Source organism: Podarcis cretensis (genome assembly GCF_951804945.1).
Source record: "Podarcis cretensis genome assembly, chromosome: 5".
Lineage (NCBI taxonomy): Eukaryota > Metazoa > Chordata > Lepidosauria > Squamata > Lacertidae > Podarcis > Podarcis cretensis.
The window spans coordinates 42,593,090-42,615,374 of NC_137174.1; the positions used below are offsets into that span (position 1 = coordinate 42,593,090).

At 41.6% G+C, this 22,285-nt stretch overlaps 3 protein-coding genes across 13 annotated transcripts in view; 2 read left to right on the top strand and 1 right to left on the bottom strand.

The window, feature by feature from the left end:
* Nucleotides 1-15,476, bottom strand: part of MGMT (O-6-methylguanine-DNA methyltransferase) — a 181,824-nt gene extending 166,348 nt beyond the window's left edge. Inside the window, exon 1 of one of the 8 annotated variants that reach the window (XM_079977398.1) lies at nucleotides 15,030-15,476. In XM_079977398.1, the coding sequence (XP_079833524.1) occupies nucleotides 15,030-15,190 (161 nt within the window). In that variant the 5' untranslated portion in view covers nucleotides 15,191-15,476. Of the gene's footprint in view, nucleotides 1-8,474; nucleotides 8,667-9,456; nucleotides 9,598-9,705; nucleotides 9,806-9,901; nucleotides 10,079-10,418; nucleotides 10,608-15,029 lie in introns of those variants that run through there. The other 7 variants (XM_079977396.1, XM_079977397.1, XM_079977399.1 and 4 more) reach the window with 7 other exon arrangements.
* Nucleotides 1-22,285, top strand: part of EBF3 (EBF transcription factor 3) — a gene marked incomplete at its 3' end in the record, with an annotated part of 669,366 nt that overhangs the window by 426,357 nt on the left and 220,724 nt on the right. The window lies entirely within an intron of this gene.
* The window catches only part of LOC307216806 (uncharacterized protein), a 30,630-nt gene continuing 18,966 nt past the window's right edge, over nucleotides 10,622-22,285 (top strand). For all 4 annotated transcript variants that reach the window (XR_013839325.1, XR_013839326.1, XM_079977404.1 and 1 more), the window contains exons 1-3: nucleotides 10,622-10,784; nucleotides 11,158-11,238; nucleotides 21,771-21,852. Coding sequence is in view for 2 of the 4 variants with exons in the window: in XM_079977404.1 (XP_079833530.1) it covers nucleotides 21,826-21,852 (27 nt within the window). In the remaining 2 variants the exon portion in view is untranslated. The remainder of the gene's footprint in view (nucleotides 10,785-11,157; nucleotides 11,239-21,770; nucleotides 21,853-22,285) is intronic.

Below are 22,285 nucleotides of genomic sequence, written 5' to 3' on the forward strand. Positions count from 1 at the left end.
CACCCCCATAGGAAGAGATTCAGGCTTCTCTTAGCAGACAAATGTGAAATTCCCTGCACTCCATCACAGCACTTAAAGGCAGGTTGGTAAGAAGTGGGAATAGCAGGGGTCAAGTGCTAGATCTCAAGTGATGAGATGGACTCAAAGAAAGGTTGTTGTTTTTTCCCTTTCAGCTTTCCTGCTGACTAATCAAAGGGAAAATATGGTTTTGAATTCCACCAAGATCCACTTGCTTTCCCACTTTTCCACAGGGAAAGTATGTGCTGTGGAGGCAGCAGGTGCTTATAGATGAACACAGGGAAGCAAGCAGATAAGAAATAAACATTCCTTCTGATTTATGGAAAATATACTTTTGAAACGCAGCAGGTTTTTTCCATATAAATAAAGCAGTTCAAATGCCTCAGGAAAGATGAACCTCCCCAGACTGCTGGGCACTTTAAGTATTACACTTACTTCTATGATGTCCCCACACTTGGCACACTGTCATAAGGGAGAAAATGCAGATCTGCACCCCTTCCATCTCCAATAAAATACAGTATTATTACAGGAACTTAAGGAGACTTGCTGGATCAGACCAAGGGCCTACTTAGTCCAGCATCTCTTTGTCAGTGGCCAAGCAGAAGCCTATGGGAAGGCTGCAAGCAGGACATGAGCACCACCATACTTTAACCACATGGTATTCACAGACATACTGATACTGAAGGGCGTACAGTTGATAGCCTTATCCTACAGCCATTTGTCTACAGCCCCTTTTAAAGGCATCCAAGTCGGTGGCCATTAGCACGTCTCGCAGTAGCAAATTCCTTAGTTCAACTATGTGCTATACAAATAAGTACTTTCTTTTCTTCAGTAGCACCAGTATGGTGGGAATGGGATGCCTGCCCTCTTGATACTGGCATCGCTGCAGATTACCTGGGCATGGATTGGGTGGGACAGGGTAGGCGTGAGAAGCAGAGCTATCTGGATGTAGCAGTGGAGTGAATCCAGTGTTTCCTCCAGTCACCCACACAGCCCTGACATCGCTGCTGCCCTGCCCAGTCCAGGTAAGCTGCAGCGATGTTGGTGTTGGGAGGACAGTCCTATCCCAGAACACCAGCCACTATTCCTCAAAACCTCAGTCTCTAGCAACAGAGTTGAATCCAGGTGTATGCTCATATTATGAATCTGCACCTTCAGCTTCATTTAGAACAGGCCATCTCCTCAACTGTAAACACAAGAACCATTCTCCAACAATGCCTCCAACTTGTCAGGATCCAGCTTCAGGGTCTATCCATTGTCATCTCCTGGCACAGGTCTGGCATCTGGACAGCCTCACAGGATTTAGATGATATGAACAAACAGAGCTGGTTTGTCGTTCACATATAGGCCTGAAAGCTCCAGATGACTCCTTCCAGCAGCTTCACATAGATGTAAAAAGCATAAGAGCACAAGGTGGGGATTCTCTGGGAACCCACAAACAACACAAGTTTCCAAGTGCTTCTCTTTGGAAACTTATCTTCAAGTAGGAGCTGAACCAGTGAACCACCATGCCTCCCAATCTGAATTCCAATGTTTGTAGTGGAACTCCCCAAATAGGCCCCTGAGGACTAAGCATTCTCAGCAGCGCTGAATGTTGGGGAGAAAAAATTAATATGGGAATAGGGCGGAGAATCCAACGGCATACCCTGGAAGAAGACAGCATAGCTGGAACCCAGAACAGGGGCATTTTTACAATGCATAACCTAGCATTGCTTGTCTGGCCTGTACATACAGGGTTTAGAATTTCCTGAACGTTTGGTCTTATATCAATCTCCACATAGATGTTCAAGCATGTTCTGAAAATAACAGAAATAAATCTTGGTTTGAGAAAACTGATGGCACTCAGTAAGGAGTCATAATTTTTCCTTAGCCATTTAGCTGGCTTGAAATGTCATGGATGCTTTAACAATTCACACAGCTAGACACAGCTCCAAGAGCTGTGTTGTTATTTGGCAAACCGATTGAGGCCAAGTGCATTCTCTGCTTGGTAGATCAAGGAATGATGTTGGGAGTCTGTTCCAAAGCAAGCTACAGCTCTGCTTTCACAGCTGGACATTAGAAGTGTCTTAGCTTGCCACTAAGAGAGATCCCAGCATGAGAGAAAGCAGTAAATATGGCTGAAATAAGAATCTACCTCTATTCTCTAAAAGAATTACAGTATTCAGAAAGCGTTTTTATAAAACAGCCCTTTTTTACACAAACACACAGCCTCACAGATTTCTACAGATGTAGGTTGTAAAAAGAAGCTATCTGTAGATGTAATGTTTCTACCTTTTGCTTCCTACTTTCAGCTGATAGCCACTGTTCTGGATTTCAGGTTTCAAAATACTGTACAATGGAATCAGTATTCCAACTTATATGCTCTTTTCCTGAAAACCTCCAGGAAGGAGATCCCACAGCTCCCTTAAACTGCTCATTCTGCTGCTAAACTACTGTTCTTACCAATGTTTGATTTAAATCTACTTCCCAGTCATTTATTCCCATTGCTTCCATTCCTGTCCCCTGTGGATAGGGTGAGCGCACCTTTATCTTCATTGTGAGTACCTTTAAATATCTGAAAGCAGTCAACAAATTCTACCAACAGGAGAAGAGTCATGGGCAAACAGTCTTGTTTTTCAAGATTATTGAAACAGTGTTAAAAATCACTAAACCTGACTACAATTAAAAAGAAACATACGATAGCTAACACAGGGTTTAAATATGTAAGCATATTCCAAAATATTATCTTTCTGTAGTGGTGAACGGAAACCCTGATACACAGTGGATAAAGTCTCATTTTAGCATTCAAATAAAAGCTATTATTACATCAATCCAGACTATGCATAAAATTCCATATGAAAACATTTAAAGTACATTAGATTTTTTGGTCAAGATGAAAAGACTAAAAAACCTAAGCAATCTATTCTAATTGGGTTCCCATGGTAACTGTACAATTGGGTTTTTCAATGTAACATCCCAAAGGCCCAATGCACACTTGTAAAATATACTTCAAACAGCCTGAATTGTTTTTACATTACAGCACTCCCAGGAAGATCAATTACTATACATCCCCACCCTAACTATTAGTGGCAGGAGATGTTAACACTATTGGCCATATTAACATATGTCATGTAAGAACCACCACGTATCGCCATAATTATTTAAAAACTAAGCTGCACACTTTTAGATCCCTCAAACGTGTTTTAATATATAAAGCCAATACTAGCAGTCTTGTTTACCAAACGTAAGAAATCAAGCCCAAATATATGCCAAGCAATTTTCCTTTTTATATTGATTTCAAGGATAAACAGAATCAATCATTAATAATTACATTATAAGATGACCCTGAGGGTTAATCATATTCTTAGAGATTCTCACTATGGAATTATCAACAACCACTAAATGGAGATAACTGAAAAGAATTCAAATCCACATTTTAAATATTAATGGCACCAAATAAAACAAAGCATATCCACTAACAGATGACTTTTATTTGCAATAATTATAGCAGCAATCTTCTTACCCCTCCAGTTCAAGCACATTTCTACCACCTAGCTCCAATTTCAGAAAGCAACAGCTTAGGCAGTAACTATAAACCACACAAGACAATAAATACATTTGCACTTGCCCCATCTTAAACCCACTGGGTGCAATCTACGAAGTGCTGGTCCTATAGAACCCCGCTCTGTTTCTAACCATCCTTTTTATACTTCAGGAGCTTAGTGCCAGATAAAACCAAAATATTTCACTTATTTTGCTGTTCAGGATGCTATTTACACCCAGGAGACACTCTCACATAGCCTGGAAGGAGCAGGTAAGTCAACGGGACTAGTCATAAGTGTGCACAGTATAATCTTTATGCTGAGATACCCACCCAACTTTGAGTATTCATCTTTCCAAAGATTATTTGCTTCACAGGATAAACAGTTCCTATCAATAACAGCATTATTTTCACATGCATTGTGCATGACTTTGTGAACATTCCCTTCAAAGATAGTAAAGATGGTCAAGAAATTGTACTGTCAGATGGCATTTTGTCTGTCTCTCTAAAGCCAAGTTCTCAGATATGCTCCCAGAATGTTTAATTGCTTTTAGAATGTTTCAACTGTTTTCGAATGGGTTTTTGTTGTTTTTGTTTTTTAAAAAACTTTTTGCTATGTATTTGTTTGCCACCTTGGGCTTGCTCAGAAGGGAAGGATATAAATTCAATTCAATAAATAGTTATCACGAACAAGTTCAATGAAGTGTGAATTTGCAGCACTTCACTGGTTAAAAGAGATCTGGCCAATGGCATCCTCTTATAAGTAGCTATTCTACTTATTTGACCTCTGCAAAAGCAATGCTCTGTTCTAAACTTTGTGCTCAATATACAGTACTATCACTTGGACTTGTTTTTTTCAGGGGGTCTTCTTTGACACTTTACTGAGCAGTGGAAAAGTCATTCAAGAACACCAAAGTCCTGAAGAGCACTGTAAATAAATCCCAAAGCAGTATCCTGCATCTGAATGGTCTCCATACTGAAGATAATTATTTCATTGCTTGCATTTTACACTGATTGATCTAAATCACAGTAACACAATTTAAATATCATTATAATGGCAACTGATTCATCAGCACCATCATTTACAAGGCAGAATTAGTATGCTACAGTGGTACCTCGGGTTACATACGCTTCAGGTTACAGACTCCGCTAACCCAGAAATAGTGCCTCAGGTTAAGAACTTTGCTTCAGGATGAGAACAGAAATCATGCTCCGGCGGTACAGCAGCAGCAGGAGGCCCCATTAGCTAAAGTGGTGCTTCAGGTTAAGAACAGTTTCAGTTTAAGAACAGACCTCCGGAACGAATTAAGTACTTAACCCAAAGTACCACTGTATCTACTAATAAGTATTGGTTGAAAGATGTTTGTACATGCAATGAACAGTTTTCATAATGGAGGGCAGCAAGCAAGCAGTGCCACCCAGTAAGGATGAAACTGGGACTATTAACGACATATATTTTGTGGAGTCAGAGATAACCACTGAAGTGGACAAGTTCATTAATGACCCCAAATGATTCAGGGTGGTGAAAACTGAAACAAACTACCAAAGCACCAATAGAATCCTTCCAAACCAAGTGAAGAGAGAACAAAATGGCAAACTCATGTAGGACAGACAATCAGTAGTTGTTACCCCTGATACTTTCAGCTTTGGAGAGACCTTTTCAGACTTCCTAAACTTCCTAGGTTCATCCTAAATGGCTGCACAAAGTGAGATGCAAGATGCTTTGGGCTCCATTGTCTACCAGCTAACTTTGTTCATGTGGCACCATAGTACTTTCATAATCTAAAATTACCCACAATTAAAATTACTGAAAAACATGGCTACCTATGACACCGATTTTACAGGTTCCCCCTTCAAAAATTAGAGCAGTTGTCTTATATTTCTGCTATATTCTCTCTTTTTTTGCCAATCCAAATATCTTAAGAAGACTCTGTGAACTAGAGAACTGCACAATCTGTCAATAAAGTAAGCTTATTTTGAACTACTGTCCATATGACTCAATTTGTCAGTAAAAACTGCCACCAGCGCTGTGCTTGCAGAAAAATGTCCATAAATGCATTATTGCGACTGGCAGATCGATGTCTATAATAAAAACAAATAGATTTAACAAGTGCTTGCTTTTACGAGTTATGCTATTGGTCGAACGTGCATTCAGTTTCGCCCTTCGACTTCTGGGAATGGGCAATACAGACAGCATTGGATACTTTGCTGACTACACAAGTGTTGCAAACAGGAAATTATTCTAACACGGGAAATCTTTAAAAGTACATGATGCGTTCATAAACATAAAGTTTAGAATTTAAGCTATCACACATCTAGGATTTTTGTTCATTCTGTAAGTTTCTTCAAAACATGCAAATTTATCACTAATAACAGGCAGCACTTTCTTTCCAGCAAGAAACTGGAACTCTATAAAAGAGCTGCATTGTGCCCAGAAAGGCTCACTATTCTTGAGAATGGTGCAGAAAGGAACAGTATTTTGTTCCCATGAGACAATGATTCATCTCTGATCTGATTGAGAGAAGCCACCACCGTATAACCTAAAGTTTTTAACATGTGCAGTAGGGTGTCATCTTTTACGTTAGTGGTCTCTAGGGTAGTGTAAGAAGTAGTTATGCATTGTTCAGACAGGGTAACATTCTTAACTGTATGATTACATATGCAGTAATGTTAACAAAACCCCTCGTTCTCTCTCGAACTTCATTTAGGCTGAAAATACACCTATTATATTGCTGCTTTTTTTTTTTTTTTTTTTTGCTACTGGAAATTAATGCAATTCCAAAATCTGCACTTTAAAGAGGGCTGTTGAATACTAGCTGTATGTTTATCAGGAACACTCTTAACATTCTACCCAAAGCGCCCTAACAAATGAGCTTCTTAATGCCTTTCCAGGTCAGGCCCGGGTGTTTTGTGTTTAAGCAATCCCTGATAGCCTTCCCAGTGGGCATGAGCTTCTCCTTCAGGCTACTATCACTTTAGCGATGCCATTAACTGATTCTCTACATACGTTAAGCATTAAACAGTGGTGACAAGTTAATTACAGAGTTATCAGGAGATAAAGTAGCCAGGGTAACACAAGTTACAGTATAACTACTATAGCTTCCTATAGAGCATCTGTGCAGTTGCTGCATAAGTGGTGTAATTAACTTGTCATGGATCAGGCTGCAGATAAAAGTTGCTGACGCTGGCTTGCAAGCACACCTACCTGGATTCATAAGCTATTCCGAAATCTTTAAAATATGTATTTATTTCAAAAGAGGGAATCATTGTGACCTATTAGCACACCATCAAAGTCTGCAAAGCTTTTGGCTAACTAAAGACAATGAATAAACATGGGTTACAGGGCTGGAAAAAACTACCGGCAGCATGGGTGGTGTTCAACTACACTTTATTCAGCGAAACCCCACTGCTATTAATGAACATGACTAAGCTAGGTCCATTCATTGCAATAGGTCTCCTCAGAATAAAGCTTAGCAGAATGCCACCACATACCGTATTTTTCGCCCTATAGGACGCACCGTCTCATAAGGCGCACCTAGTTTTTTGGGGGGGAAATAAAGGGAAAAAAATTATTTCCCCCCCAGGCGCGGGGCTGGGGCGGGGGAAGCCCGAGCTTCCCCCGACCCCAGCCCCCAAACAGGCAGCTCTCTGCAAGCCGTGGGAGCCCAGCGCTGGCTCCCGCTGCTTGCTGAGAGGTCCGCGAAGCCTGGACACGCTGAGCTCAGCGCGCGTAGGCTTCAGCATGCAGGCGACTCTCCGCAAGCAGCGGGAGCCCAGCGCTGGGCTTGCGGAGAGGTGCGCGAAGCCTGGAGAGCAAGAGGAGTCGGTGCGCACCGACCCCTCTCGCTCTCCAGGCTTCAGCGAAATCCTGCATTCGCCCCATAGGACGCACACACATTTCCCCTTCATTTTTGGAGGGGAAAAGGTGCGTCCTATAGGGCGAAAAATACGGTACCTGGTTACCTGAGCACTTGAAACTGCAATACTGGCATTTAACAATCAAGTGTTTTTGAGCTCCCTAGATGAACAGTTACTAAAAATCTGGCATTGCTCCCAAAACATTTCAATCGCCACCGCCCAAATGTCAATTTGTCCCCCAGCTGATTACCTCTTAAGGTAACCTAGAGGCAATGGTACCAACATTTACATTGCCATCACTTTTAAACTATTTGGGATAAGTGTAGCTTGGTTTTCAATGAAATGCAGACCTGAGAAGGGTCTTTAATATAAATATATTTAGTTCTGGAAGAGTAAACTAAGACTAGCTTGGTTTCAGAGAACTTACTTAGCCTGTTTCCTATTCAAACACACCAAAATACAGTAGGAGCTGTTCTCACATCAAACTTGTATTCTATTCTCTTAATACCTAGATTCTGAACTGCTGGGGAACACATAAAGGCCATCCCATATACGTATTAATTAACACAGAGAGGGTTGTACAACTCTCTAAAACGGAGTATCCAATGTGCAGCCCACAGCACATTTGTTGTCCCCTCAGCCCTCGTGCTGCCTTCCCAAAGCCAGGTAAGTGAGGCGCTGGGATTTCGGAAGGAGACCTGAGGGCTCTGACAGGGTCCCAGAGTCTTCTCTCCTCTTTCCCAAAGCCTAGTAAGTGCTTTCCCATCTTTGGGAAGGAGGTGGGAGAACTCCGTGATCCCACCAGAGCCTCATACCTCCTTCCCAAAGTCTAGTGCCTCACTTTGGGAAGCATGAGGCCCGGAGAGGGTCAAATTTTGGCCTTGCTCTCCCCCCCCCCACCACTTGCAGGTATGACAAGGCTAGTGGGTTCCACAACAAAGTACTCTTGCAGCCCACTTGATATGAAAAGTTGGAGCACCCTGCTCCAGAGTAATTATTCCCAATCCCCCCCCCCACACACACAGACCACTTGAAAACTGCAGAGGGTCTTGGCGGACCACATAAATAATATGTCTACCTCTAGTAGCAATTTCAATATGCTGTGCTAGATGTCGTGCACTTTTCAATGGTATTTTCACAGACACTTCATGGGTCCCTTGAATGAAGCTCACAGGCCGCAGCTCGAGAACTTGTTCCAGAGAATATAAATATTTCGAAGTGGAGCTGTTGAGCACAAATACAAAAATGAAAGCTATGGCGATTAAAATGGCTTGTAGTGGCAGTGCATTAAAAAACATATGCAGAGGTGGGACTGACCATGTTTTGTGGCATAACTATGTCACAGAAAGCCCCTGTGTCATAGAGGCATATGGAGATTTTGGACACAAGGCAGCAACTGATTTCAATAGAAAGAGGGGGCATGATTACCCCTCCAGAATATTCACCAGGCTGAGGAAAAGAGGCAAGTGTGTGTGTGTTTATATATATATTTAAAAGGCTCGTTTGTTTTCTAAGCAACCCTGCTGGGCGCTTTTTATTAGGAAGTCAACTTTCAGAGCCGCTCTTTAAGTACAGCTCTCCTTTTGAGAATTCCCTCTTCGGGACGCCGCAGCTTGACATTACCCTCCCTCCGCCAGAGAAACGCACAGCATGTTACAAAACCGCCGAGTATGGCGTAGCTAAGAAGGGAAAACAAACAAGCCGAAGAAACCAACGGAAGCGCGTGGGAAAGGAGAAGGGTGAGGGCCTTGGGTGGAATTGAACTGAAACCAAAACACTCGCTTAGAAAGGAGAGAGAGAGTTCCTCTTTGAACGGAGTGGAAATTTGTGGCGAGCCGAGAGAAAAAAAGCCCTTTAGGGTTGGACTTTCTCCTTCGCCGCACTTTCCCCTCGAGCCCGGGAGACTTCAACAAATTTCCAGCGAGGGAAAGCAAAGCACCAAACTCATCATGGTTTTCCTTTTAAAAGTCTTGCAAGTTATACAAGCTGCCTGCGCCCGAATATAGGCCATTTCCCCCTCTTATCTCTGAACGCCGGATGCAATAGGGGGGGAAAGACACCTTGGCGCTTGGCAAAGGAATCCGGGCCACACGCACGCCGGGCACACGAGTTGTGGTTTGTTTTTGCTTTAAAGCACCAGAGAGGCAACGATAGCTATATAAAGCAGGGGGAGTTAAAATAGCGCTGCGTTTCTCTTTTCCCGCTCCTTTCTGGAAGGACACTTGTTACCACGCTCCCCCATCCCGTCAGGCTCACTGTTTTACCAGCTCAACAAACAAGTCCCTTGCCTGGGATACGAAGGGGCTCACCTGCAAGCACAGGGTAGAAGGCTCTTAAGGCACTTCTGGTCGGGAAAGAGAGACGAGCGAAAGGGCAGGATGACGGGAGGTTAAGGAAGCGGGACGAGGGGCAAGAAGAGATTAGACAAAACTGGGCGGGGGGACGGGGACAAGCCCGGACTCTGTTCTCCGGGTTTCAACAGCTGAAGAGGCCACTGGCCCGCACCTGCGCCCTGACGCTCACTGCTCCGGGGCGGGGGGTGGATGCTTTCCGACGACCTTTTTATTTTTTAGCACGCCCGCCGGGCTGAGACGATCCCTAGGCCGTCGGTCGACCAATGAGTGTCAAATGAGGGGAGGCAGAAGGCGTAGCCATCCGTAAAGCGACACTGCAATCCTCTGTATTCAGCTGGCTAGGCGGGCGTGAGACCCCATTGAACCCGGTGCGACTTGCTTCCGAGTAAGCATGCATCGCCCCCATCCCACCCCGCCTGTCGTTTGGCAGCCGCCTTGGGAAGGGACGAGGCCTCGTCTATTCCTCTGCAGTTTGCAAGAGCTTGCATTGCAAAACTCAACAGTTCTAAGCTTCTCAGAGAGTAAACATGCCGCCTAGTTACACAGCTGCTGCTGCTGCTGCTGCTACTGCAGCTCCTAAAGCTGAAAACGGCTTTATTTCTGAGTTGCATGCGCAGAGAGCTGGAACTCCCCGGCTGAGCTTCTGCGACACACACGCCTTCGCTAACCTGAAAGAGACGAAGTAGAACGGCCGGGTTTTCCTCCGCTGAACGGAAAGGGGGAAATATGTTGCGCAGAGGTGGTTTGCCTTGTGGGAGTTGTAGTTGAAGCGGTGAAAGCCGAGCAGCTTATTTCCGATAGTGTAAACTACAATTCCCAGCATGCTCCACATACCTACTCCCAATGCAGCGACTTAAACATACAGTACCTCATTCCTCTACTCTTTTTAGCTGTAGTTTGGGTGTGGGTGGGTGTTAGAATAGGTTTCCAGTTTATCACATCTTATGTCTGACCAAGAAGCCAAGCAGGCACTATAAGGGAAGCTCAGAGGAGAGGCTGCACTTTTCCAATAGAATCTTTCCCAATAAGTTTGGGTTGGTACCACTGTGACTTGCGGGGAGGTAGCCTGTTTATTCTCAGAGGCATTTGCTATTTTGGTTCTGTTTTGGTATGTGATATGAAATCCGGTTGGGGGGAGGTCCTTCATAATCAGCCATATGGGGCAGGGGTTCTTAGACTATGGTCTCTAGAGGGTCCGTGATCTGGGTGCCAAAAGGGACGTATTTTACTTCGATTTCCTTCCTGTTACTTTAAAAATTGACTTGTGAAAAAAGAGAGCAATGAAGTTTGTCAAGAGATTTTTCATATGAAACACTGTACAGTTCTGTACAAACTTTAAGCATTATTATCACCATCAGTTTACTGGACACCTGTACCTTTAATTGCTTCCTATGTTGTGAAATACAGGTGCTGATGTTCTTTCTGGCATGAAAACAAGTGAGCAGAACACTTCCATCAGTTCAAGTTTTGTATATCAGCTGTTGAAAGGTAAGAGAGCAAGGACTTTTTGTTTTTTTAAAGGGGGCAACCCTAATTAATAGTACTGTACAATCTTATAATGAAGGGTTGTTCGCTACTAGCCTTTCTTCTATAAAATAAAAAGTACATGGGCAGTTCTAGAAATACTAAAAAAATATATTGCAACTACTGGCAAAACATAATGTTTACCAATTACCTTTGCCTAGCAGAAATGAAAAGGGGAGGGTGTCAGCCACATGTACATTCCAGAAGATGGACATAGCTTTTTGAAGCAGAGTTTTAAAGACTTAATGGGCTTTGGTATGCCTAAAGTTATGTACACTATATCATGTTGAGTGGGTGACCCAATTTGTTTTACACTGTTGAAGTCTAGTTCACTGAACGTATCATCTGTGCGTGCACAACAGCTACCTGAAATGTACACACCTCAGCTTAACTGCAGTTTGGAAATCAGATGGTTTGAGGAAAAGCACATCATAAACAGGAGTACTTCTCAAGAAGACATGGGCTACAGATGGATTGTGGCTAACGTCATAGTGTATAAAGGTAAAGGTACCCCTGCCCGTACGGGCCAGTCTTGACAGACTCTGGGGTTGTGCGCCCATCTCACTTAAGAGGCCAGGGGCCAGTGCTGTCCGAAGACACTTCCGGGTCACGTGGCCAGCGTGACATCGCTGCTCTGGCGAGCCAGAGCTGCACACGGAAACGCCGTTTACCTTCCCGCTGGTAAGCGGTCCCTATTTATCTACTTGCACCCGGAGGTGCTTTCGAACTGCTAGGTTGGCAGGCGCTGGGACCGAGCAGCGGGAGCGCACCCCGCCGCAGGGATTCGAACCGCCGACCTTTCGATCGGCAAGTCCTAGGCGCTGAGGCTTTAACCCACAGCGCCACCTGCGTCCCTAACGTCATAGTGTAATTGGCTTCAAACACCAATAGTGGGAGCATATTGGACCTGGACTAAATATGTATACAGCCTAACTCTGACTATGCTTAAGTAAACCGTATTGGAAACAGGGACCAACTGCAGTTGTTCCATGATGGGGGGAAAGCACTCCATATTCCAGGAATCAGACCTGAAATTGAAAACTTTACTGAGCTGTGTCCTAGGCAGGGCACAGTTTTCTTTGTGGCTTGGGCCTGCATTTCTTCCTTTGTACACAAGAAGTCTTCATTTGAATGATCTGAGCTAAACAATAGTGTTGCACTCCACCCCCGAGACACCCCATTCACCAAGATGCAAGATTCCAGGAGTTCCAGGTAGAAATCTAGCAGGTGAACCTTTCAGCCCCAAAGTCTGTTCAACAACCTCAGTTTTTGTAGTGGGAGTCAGTCAGGGCTCTGCCCTCCCAGGCCAGGTGGGAAAGGCCTGCCAGGCAGGGAACAGGTCCTCCAGGACTTTCCAGCTAAGAATGAGAGCTGGAAAAACCCCAGTTCTAACCCTCAGCAGTGACCTCATGGGAGGCCTTTTGGCAGTCACCACCTCTTGAGTTTCAGCCCATACAATGCATAGAATAATAGTAGTGATCTACCTTGCATGTAAGGATGACTAGGATTGAGCTACATGGCCCATGCAGTTATGAGCTTCATTCAAGCTCTAGAATTTAGCCAAATGATTAATTCAGCACTCACTATGGGTGACATGATTTTTGATGCAATTCAGAATAATGACAGGCGTGATTTTTTGCTTTTGCTGAATGTAAAAGTCCATGTTAATCTTGGCTTCATTAAAAAAACACTGAGTTGGTAAATCAATGATTAAAATCAATGATTAAAAGCACAGAATAGTTTGTAACAATTGTTTTTGAAATTTAGCAAATAATTTGCATCACTGAATATTGAAGAGCGCTATCCATTATGTGATAGATATGGATAACGTAGCACATTTCAGAATAACTTCAAGGAAATTATTGGTACCATATATATATATATATATATATATGCATGCAAATATTTAGAAAGACTTATTTAATATTTTGGAACAAAGCAGATCACTTGCATCCTCTTTTTATATATGTGTGCAGCATGGTACTTAACATGTCTACTCAGATGTCAAATTTTGCTCTTTAGCAATACAGGGATATAAATAAGGAATGTCAAAAGTTCTTATTTATTTATTTCTCACATTTTCCCCACAGCTGAGAGTCAAGGTGGTTTACAAAAAATTAAAACATGGGTAAAACACAGAAAGCTAAAAAATAGTTTAAAAGTTCTTAAAGTTTAACAGAATCAAAACAATATAAAAACAAATTATTAAAATGCAGATATTAAAATCAGCACAACAGTATAAAAAACCGTTTCCATAAAAACAGTCAGTTCTCAAAAGACTGTCAGAATAAAACAATATTCACCTGCGGGCAGAAGGACAATAAGGAGGGTGCCAGGCTAGTCTCTTTTGGGAGTTCCAAAGTCTGAGTGCAGCCAAATTTGCATCCCCATCAAATTTCTTACATTTGTACCCAATCTTTCATTCATGGAGCACAGAGCAGCTTTTTATCTTGATAACCCTGGGCTGCAAATGGATTTGATAGATGGTGAGTTCCATGTCTGAGCGAGGATTTGAGCTTTAGGTTTCCCATATCCAAACCCATCATCACTCACTGCTTCCAGATTGTGTCCATGTGACGCTATATTAGGCCAGGTTCCAAAGAACAGCAAAACAAATTATGTAAGCCCAAGAGGAATTTTATATGATTTTTTTTTCTACCAGTGGACCTCATTCCTACACGAGGCATTTTCAGAAGCAGTTTACAAAATGGTCAGGGTGATAGGGTCATTTCTTCTAAGAAGATTTCCACTAGGCTAGCTCAGGCACCTTGCTTGACCTATGTATGTCTCCTCAAAATTAAACCTCATGGGGTTTAAGGGAGCTCACTTCCAAATATGCATGTACAGGATTACACTGCCTGTGTGGTTCTTTGGATTCCAACCTTGGTAAACTTATATCACAACCCTATTCATCTTTTCTGGAAAGCAAGTCCCAATTTGTTCAATGGGGCTTACTCCCTAGGATGTATATGTGGGTGAGAGATTTCAGCCTAAGGACCAAATAGTTATTAGTCTGGTAAAATACAGTTTTTTTCTGGTGGAAAATATAGATTATGTAACTCTGATAAATTCCACTATTTTTGTTCCTGTCACCAGTAAGAATTCTAACAATGCATTCTAATTCTTCATAGGCATTCAGGGGTGTGCGTTTTTTCCTCCCCATCTTTCTCCTGGTAAAATAAATAATTCCGGTCTTTATTCCAGTTTTAGTTTATAGGTTATGTTGTTCTTTACATTTTACTGTTTGTATTGATTAAACTAGTGACATTACCCTTGATTTACACTGAGTGGGAGACTAATCAGGCCATTTTTCATTTCCTTTTGAAATTTTCTGCAAAAAAACCAACAAACAAATAAATAAATGGTACCCACACAGAAACAATCAATATATCTTTGTTTGTTTTGCCAGGGTAATGGAAGCTGTAGAAAGCTAACACTTGAGGCCCTCATAGCATGTTTCTGGCAAAGGCCCCACTATGTGAAATTGGCTTGTTCTAGCTGTTTTTTCTTTTCTTTTCTTTTGCAGGATTTACAAGGTATTTCATCAAGAAACCATAGACTCACAGCATATCTTTGCTTCACTCACAGCAGAAAGAACTCGTTTTATTGAGTCCTGCAAGTTTTGTTTTCAATATTTCTCTACCAGTCCTCTCTGTCATACCAAGAGCGCATTCTCAAATTATAATTGCACACAGACATTATTTTGTAAGGAAAACTGACACTGGCCCTGATCCAGCTTCAGATCCATTTTTTACCTTTGAATCAGTTCTACTGAATGCAATGCGGCTTGCATCTGAGTAGACATGCATAGGTGTACACTGTCAATTATGCTTTCGTATGTTGGACTAGTGGATCCAGATGGAGTGGGACAGAGAGATGCAAAAGAATGCTGGGCTCTTACACCTTTAATAGTCATGTAGCACAGGGAATGGCTACGTAGATGCACTTGTGATGTAAGTTACACCCGCTGAAATTCTATCTTCTACACGGCTATTAAAGGCACAGAAGCCCTGTCCTCTCTCACATCCAGCCAGTGGAGATGCACATCACATAGAGCTATCGGGTTGAATGGGAACCAAATACACACCAAAATGCGTATCCCTATCTAAATGTGTATATCAACTGAACAGGTAGCCTTCCTCGGTGGATCGTGTTGATTGAATCTGGAAAGTCTTGAGGTGGATCAGTATTAAAATAATCAAGTTGCTGTAGCACTGTCTACTGCTATAAAAGTTCACTAAAATATGATGTAGTAGACAGAGCTGATAAAACAGTTAAGAATCCAGTTTTCCTTTAATGCCATTAAATAATGCTGCTATTTTATTGTAGATTTGTCCATTTAATGCTTTCCTTTAACTTCAGATCTCTTGTTGCAAGAAATTATTAGAGCACAAAGTTAAATATACATATGAAAAAAACCCTGATCAGGCCATTTATACATCTGGTTCCTTAGTCTATAAAGGAAGACCATGTACTATTCTAAGTTTTAAATATATACTTTGACACAGATAGATGAATCAAGAAGCCACTGTTAGGATTGGCTTTCAGAAGTTTTTGTAAGTCATGGTTTCCTCTCTCTTACCACCAGAGAACTCTTGGTAATTCTCTGCTGAACTTAATCACACTTCTCTCAAATGACTAACAGGCCAGTCCAAAGCATGTTTACTCAAGAGCAAGTCACACTGACTCCCAGGTAAGGATGGATAGGATTTCGGTTTTGGGTTGTGCACAAATAGTTTTCAGGGTGATGTTCTCATACTGGTAGGTTGACCATCCTTCCTGAGCCAGTTGTTGGATTACATAAAATAGAGGGAGTAAGGCTTGATAAAGCATCTTTGCACCATTAAAATGTACACTGTTCAGCAAGAAAACAAACATGGCATTGCTGTAGGGTGGTGGTGGTGAAAGGGCAGCCTTGCAGTGTTTTGTTGGGGAAGAACCATTTAGCAGGGAAGATAAGTGAAATTTAGGTTAGCCTAGAATTTACACTGCACTTTTTGTACAGGTTAGGTTTAATTGCATTCCACATTTGTGTGTTTTAAGATAGCAAGTGCCACTGGTTATTTATTATTAACACTAGGATTTAGAATTCACTTAGCATAATACAGCTCAAAATACAAAACAGTCATTTCCCCCAAGTTCAGGAGCACATTTGGCATAATATTCCCAACAGCACTAAGCTTACTTCCTTATGAGAACAAAGGCTGGGACTGTTGCCAGCAGATTCCAGGTCGGTATTTAATAGTAACTGTTTAACAAAGAGTTGCATATTAAAGGTGGGAGATTTTTTATTTTTTATTTAAATCTCATTGGAGTTGTTTCCAAAGTTTAAACTGAACACTTTTACTTCCTGTTTCTGAAAGGATCTCGTTTGTGACACTTGGCGTTATATATACACAGCCTTTGTGGTCACTTTGGTCAAAGTATGTTGAATGGCCAGGCAAAGAAGAGAAGGAAGAAGTTTTTTAAAAAGAAAGGAAGGAAGGAAGGAAGGAAGGAAGGAAGGAAGGAAAGAAAGAAAAGAAATAGTCTTTATTTTGTTTTTAAAATTTATAAATCACTTCTCTGCCAACAGGTGGTTTAAAATTAGACCACCAAAGGAGTTGTCCAGATCAACCACAAATCCGAATTTCCTCTGTCATGCATGATATGAGTTTGATAGAAAGAACAGGTACTCTATTGAGCTTGGAGAGCAGAAGACGTAAAGAGGGTCAGCTAATGACTTTTTATTGGAACAATCTTGGTATCATCTTACTGACCTTGTATGCATTACCAACCTAATGCACTGGCAAATGCTTTGCTAATCATGGTAAATCAACCATGCTTTGCTAATCATGGTAATCCAAGCTATAAGTAGCACAAGCATCCAGAAATGGTCCCAAAATGTACAGGGTGAGTCTTTTAAAAGAGCCCCCGTGGAACATGTGTACTCTGTATCCACGGGGCCTCTTTTGTAGGACTCACCCTGTATATGCATTCTGCCTTAAATTCACACATACTATCCTTCCATTTGTACTTGTGTATGTATCTTAAAACATCCAGGCAGCATAGAAGGCATGTAAAAGGGGTATCATCCACATGAACATGGCTTCTGTTCATGATTTTCTGTACAAAACCCTAGTAATATTCCATAAGACTACACATCACTTCTGCTATAGCTATAATAGTAAGATGAAGGAATAATACTTCTATTTTTCCATGTGATTGTGGTGCTGTTAGATCAGAGCTTCTCCTCCAGCTTTATCATGGCAAAGCTCACCAAGCCAATATTTAAAAGGCTTGAATGTTTTCCAAAAACAACAGGGCCGGAAAGGCAAAGTTGCAGTGGTCACTCCCTTCTCCTGTGCTTAAAACAAGTGAATCAAAAGAAAACAGAAGAAATAGGTTTCCATGGGCCCACAGTATATAGATTGGCAGAAGGCTGCCAAACCGAAAAGAAAAGGACAAGAAAGAAAACAAAAAGAGAGAGTTGCCAAACACTGGCAGTCGACGCAAAGGTCTACTGTACTCACTTGCACTGTTTGGAAGGCAGATGGAATCACAATCTGCTTCTTGGCCCATAACAATGGGAGCTTAAAGTGGCCAGTTTTCAAACATACAAGCTGCTTAATAATTGGTCTTGTGGCATTTTGCACTCAACTTGTCAGATCTGGTAGTGTGTGTGTGTGTGTGTGTGTTTAATGGTACCACATGTATAGTTGTTCAGCTGTCAGGGTGACAATCAATGCACATTCCTTCCTGTCCTTAAACGCTTGTGCCTGTTGGGCTTTTGGAGTTGTTTTCCCTTTAAAAGGCTTTGCAGGTGGAGGACGAGTGTGCTTATCCGTGATAACCCTCAGATTGTATGTATACTTTTTAAATGGGTGGGGAACATTTTTCAGCGTGAGGGCTACGTTATGGGCAACCATCTGTGAGCTGCATGTCAGTGGTGGACAGGGGAGCGAAGCAGGGGTGGAGGACAGCCCAAAATGTGGGTAAGGTGGGGAAACAGATGCGACTCAAACCATTGTATAATAGGGTGCATTCCACCTAGACCCAAGTCAGAGATCCATGCAGGCAAGTAAGCAGGAGGCATTGCCACAGTTCAAAGCACTTGACGAGGGCATGGAACAGACTGGGGAGGAGCCTGACATAGGGGGAGGGAGTATAGCCTGAAGAAAGTCCTGAGGGCCTGCAAGACCACATTCAGACCCTGGGTCTGAAGTTCTCCACTTGTGGACTACATGTTCTCGCAACAGTGCCACATTCCCTTTTAAGACTCCTTTTTTTTTAAAAAAAAAAGAAAAACACCAATAAAGCAGCATTCGCCAACTCCCATTGGCATGCTAGTTTGGGTGAAGGCTGTTTTAAAGACTGCCTTGCCCTCTGCTGCCCCAGAATAGGCAGGCAGCAGATTCCTCCTTGTTGTGTTATGTTACGCCACATCATTTTTAAGACCAGCTCCTAGAATTGGAAAACAAGGTGCTTTGTGACATCACAGAAACAGGTATTTCCCCCCACCCACCCACCTCAAACTGCTGGATAATATGAACGCAGAGTGGGGAACTAAGATTTGTAGTTGCCCATTGTGATGTCAGGCAGATGTTTTGGTTGAAATGTTTGCTCCATTACGACTGTAAACAGAGAGTGGTTTGCAAAGTGCAATTTGGTATATTTTCCTGAAATAATAAATCTGCACTGGCACTTTTAATGTATAAATCCTATTGGAGTTAATGTGCACACTTTTTGGGTCAGAGAGGAGACAGCAATTATGCTTGGCAAGATTTGTTATCTCCTCTGCATTACCAAGAATCAGTGAAAATAAATCTAGTCAATTCTGGTTGTTGTGGTGGTGGTTGTTTTTTAAAAAAGTTATGCTTTAAGAGTACCCCTCCTTCAAATCGAGCACATACTGCTGTCTGAGGAATGCAGCTACTTGAAGTGGGCACTAACATGCCTCTTGCATCAGTGGAAATGGATATTGCAATTGCTGTTTTGAAAAATGTTCTCAAATACATTGGGAGTTTTATACTATTTTTCAAACTGCCAAGTAGATAATGTCAGAATATTTCTGAAATGGGATACTAACATCAAGATATACTGCTCCAATCAGCAAGCATCAGGCAAAGTAGAGTATAAAACTATAGATATAGGAGACTACTAGCAAATTTCCATTTCCATTTCCATTTGCTATGTCAACAGCTTCCCAACTTACCTAGTAGATTGTTTTATGTTTTCCAAGCAAATTCTCTGTAGACCACATGCTCTATGTTCAACTCTGCATTCGGAGCTGAAAAGAATTAGATATGCTGTAGTTTATGAAATGGATGTTTATGAAAGTACCCTTTGTTTCAATGGCTTCAAAACCTGACATGAATTCCAACTCTGACAGCATAATGAGAAAATAAGATGGTCATAGCAGTGTCCCAAATGTAGCCTTAACTATTGAGGTTCTCTTGTTGAAAATGCAATTCTCTGTCTAGATGTTTATGAATGTCTTCAGTGTCTCTTCTTTTGATGGGAGTTCTTTTTTTGCCCGTCTTTTACAATTCCGAAATATGAAGGGAGAAAGCTGCTGTGATATGCAAGATATAAATGCTGTGGGAGTTGCACCCTTTGGCCCAACAACACCCCCAGTTGCATTACGTTAGTTTGTCTTTCCTTGTGAAGAAACTGCATTTCAAGCTAACCGCTTCTGAGAAGGTGCAAAATACTATTTTAAAAGTAAAATAGCAGATTAATTTGCTGAAGATCGTGCTTTAAAAAACAAACAAACCCACACCTTTCCCCAATTTATAGCACAATCACTTGTATGGCTACTGGGGAAAAAACCCATCTCCATTGAGTTCAATGAGATTTACTCCCAGGTAAGTGAGCATAAGACTGCAGCCTAAGGATGGCTTCCAGTACCACACATTGTGCGAAAGCAGCTATAAAATGAATTACAGTGTTCAAGACTATGCCTTATGTTTATTCATAGCTTATAGTTTTCATTTAACAGCACAAGAGTGAGAGTTTCCCACTAAATACTGTGCTATTCACACATTTCTTCTCACATTATAAACCTTAAAATACATTTTGCCTTGCTCTGGATTTCATGCTTACATATTTGTCAGGACAGTTTCTTGAAATTATTTATTTGCATTTCTAATCATGCATGCATGCATGCATGCATACAGACACACTAATAATAACTCTCTAATGCCGCATTGATATTATTGTACCACAGAGGAACTACAAGTTTCTTCTTGTCAATGAAGTAACTTTTACCAATCAGCTGAGCGAATTATTCCAATAAGGTTTGGGTTTGGATGGAAGAGGGACAATGGGGACGGATAATCTTTGATGATCTGTGGCAAAATTCTAAGGCACATCTCCGGTTAGCAAAATTACAGGTAATGGCCCATGAAGGTTAAAAAATAGTTGGATATGATAACTCGCCCTTAACCACCATCATTCCAGCCAGAGGGAGGGGCAAGTGAGGGGAAAACAAAGGGGCTGTGGCAGGGAAGAGGGGGCCTCTGTGAGGAAGCAGTATCAAGGGAAGCAGGAATGTCATTCTCTGGAGATCTAATATAGGGTGGTGGAAATGACTGTCTTTTGGCCTGCCAGCTGCCTCCAGCTATAATCGAGCCATATATCTGCATGCTCAAATATTTCAAAATACCACAATCAGTCAGTGACCTCCTATCAGAAACTGAAACAGCACCTGACACTTATTACCAGCTAGGGAAGTTAAGATGATCATCACATTATGAATAAGGACCCAACAAATGTCGTTGGACTACAACTGTCCTTATGCCTGACCACCAATCATGCTGGCTTGGACTAATGGAAGATGGAGTTCCAACATCTGGAGAAACACAGATTTCCCATCCCGGCTGAGTAGATTGCCTGCAAGTGAACATTAAGCTACCTGCTGACAACATGAACCCAGAACCCAGTTGTCAAAATGGTTTGACATTTACATAAATGCATCCTATATTCAGATATCTGATTTAAGTGCACATAAACTGGCTTCAGTGGTTTGTATCTGGTGTTAGTTGTTGCCATATTTGACACTGACAAAAAGACATCTGAAAATAAAAAAGCCAGAAACCCATATGATATTTAAGATAATGTTCTTTTTATAGACTTGTTCTCATTCTAGTCCTGTAAAACAGCGAGAGACTTTCCAAAATGCTCCAGGCTATAGAAAGCTGATATTACTCTTAATTGTTCCATAATGCCAGTATTCTACAGAGAAAATTAATAAAACATCAATGGACAGCAATAAAAAAGTCCAGAATCTTTTTTTTTAAAGTATTATGGTTGACTGAAGAAAAATTGGGTCCATAGCTAATGAGAAGGAAAATGAATATGTTGAGAGGGGCAGAATGAAGCTTATTGTACTAATGGTTTTGATAAAAATGTGAACATGTAAGTAGTGTGAGAAAGGCAAAAGAACGCTTTGAAAATTATAGGAGCTTGCTGGTCATATAGAAGATAAAACTGTTTTTGACACATTGCATTTTCAGGATCCTATTTCCCGAAACCAGAATAAACTGATTGGCAGATCCATGTTGACCCACTATGTTCAGTGGAGCAGCTTACTCACAGGTAAGTTTGCATACTTGCATAAGTCTATACTTGCAAGCCTTATTTCATAGTTTAAACTTGTTTATATCTTTAGTGTAGAGTTTTGCATATGCAATAAGCGCTGCATTGCTCTTCAGCACAGCAACTATAACATTCTGAATGTGAGAAAAAATATATGCAAGGATAAACTTTTTATGAACTAAAAAGTTAATTTGGATGAACTTGAACTGAACTGGTTCATTTTGTAAAGGGGTGAATTTGAAATGCAGCTAGTTCCTTTACGGATATAATGATCTTGAACTAGAATTAATTCCTTCTCAAGCACTGTGCATGATTAGCACTGATGTACAGTGGTACCTCGGGTTAAGTACTTAATTCGTTCCGGAGGTCTGTTCTTAACCTGAAACTGTTCTTAACCTAAAGCACCACTTTAGCTAATGGGGCCTCTTGCTGC